The 1720-nt window shown below is 36.0% G+C and overlaps 1 protein-coding gene across 1 annotated transcript; it reads left to right on the top strand.

The window, feature by feature from the left end:
* The first annotated feature begins 255 nt into the window (after nucleotides 1–255).
* LOC144445420 (uncharacterized) lies at nucleotides 256–1206 on the top strand. The gene has a single exon (XM_078134960.1). It carries the CDS (start codon nucleotides 256–258, stop codon nucleotides 1204–1206), a length of 951 nt encoding a protein of 316 aa, XP_077991086.1.
* The last annotated feature ends 514 nt before the right edge of the window (nucleotides 1207–1720 follow it).

Raw genomic sequence — 1720 nt, 5'->3', positions numbered from 1 at the left:
ATGGCAATAACTTCGTCATCTTCTACTTCATCAATACAAAAACTGTCGTCGCCAAACAAGAAAGTATGGCTACTACTTGTGATATGTTCGGTCGTTGCGTGTTTCCTGTACTTGATAATGTATGAAGTAGATGACACTTTATTGAATTCTTTGAAATGGACCAACTTTGGTGTAATGACGATCAAGGGTGACAAAAAAACAAACTTGTCCTCAACGAGAAGACTTCAAATTTCTAACTCCACGCAATATTATGACATGCGCAAAGAACCAATTTCTGCCAATTCTGCAATTGAAGTAAGCATTGCGGCAAGAGGTTTCAACGATAAGCATTGGAGTACGCCACCAACGATAACAAACTTAACAAATGGGACGACCGAAAATAAGATATCGACATTTGAAGACGTCGAGTTTTACGGTCAAGGGGAGGCTAAGTTCCACAAAGAAGAAGTTGTACCAAATATTGCTCATTTTATTTGGTTCAGCAATCATTCATTCGAATTCTATCATTTACTTAGTATTCTGAGCGTTCACAAAGTCATGAAAGCTGATAGAATTCTTTTCCATACAGATTTTGAACCAAGTGGACTTTATTGGGAGGAAACTAAGGAAAAAGTTACAACTTTAGAAGTTGTACATCGTGATCCACCGTTAACTGTATTCAACCAGACTCTGGCTCCACGGTATCACCAGGCAGACATTGCTAGTATAGAAATACTGATGGAAACAGGTGGCGTTTACTTCGATCCAGATATATTCGTGGTTCAACCGCTGGACTACTTGAGACATTACGACTGTGTTATGGGCAGAGAGATACCGGGTTTCATCGCTAAAGGAATAATATTTGCTAATAAAGATTCCCAGTTTCTCCGTTTATATTATGATGGCTATAAACACTACGATGCTCATTGCTGGAATTGTAACTCGTTAAAATATCCCAATTATTTGGCTAAAAAATATCCACGTTTAATCCATGTCGAAGAAACGAGTCTGATTTACCCTCCTGGTAACCGATGGAGGATGATGTTTTTTGGACGATTTCGATGGTGGGTCGATAACTTCACTGTACATATTTGGATAAGAAATTTTCTTAGACTCCAGGTTGGAAGAAACGTAGTTATATCTCCACAAACTATAAAAACAATGCAATCAGCTTTTGGTGAAATGTGTCGATTCATATATTATGATGAACCACCTCCACAAACCTAACTTTACTTGGATTATTTATACATATCCTCTGACAGACATATTTTCTTTATATGTTGTAACTGTTGTAAGGTGTTCTAAAGTTAATAGTCAGACTTCCCTTTTCACCTATAAAGTATGTGGTGTGGTATTTATTATAGTATTGTCCATGAGAAAGTATTTTAGTGATATGAAAAATGTAATTAACGATGGCCAACTAACACTAACCAACCGAACAACTAATACTTTTATATTTTACTTATCTGTACATTGTAATTTCTCTAACATGGGATAATAAAGTTTTCTTCTATCTTGCATACTTTGGAGACGTAATAAATAATATCTGTCGACTGCAGATGTGAACTTGATTTCAATTGTAAGTCGCTCAGTCCATAAATGTGTTAAATGAATAATAAGGTGAGCATGTTTCATATTAATTAATAACTTTGATCTTGCAAACTAGGAAAATTAAAATTTCGCTCACAAATGCACATTGAATATGGGAACAGACAACTCGGCATGTAAGGCCCTCATACTG

Source organism: Glandiceps talaboti, chromosome 14, assembly GCF_964340395.1.
Source record: "Glandiceps talaboti chromosome 14, keGlaTala1.1, whole genome shotgun sequence".
Lineage (NCBI taxonomy): Eukaryota > Metazoa > Hemichordata > Enteropneusta > Spengelidae > Glandiceps > Glandiceps talaboti.
Note: the sequence above shows the minus strand (reverse complement) of the source record. Positions and strands in the feature narration are given on the sequence as shown.

Coding starts and splice junctions, on each gene's coding strand:
- LOC144445420 (XM_078134960.1), top strand. CDS start 256: ATGCGCAAAGAACCAATTTCTGCCAATTCTGCAATTGAAGTAAGCATT.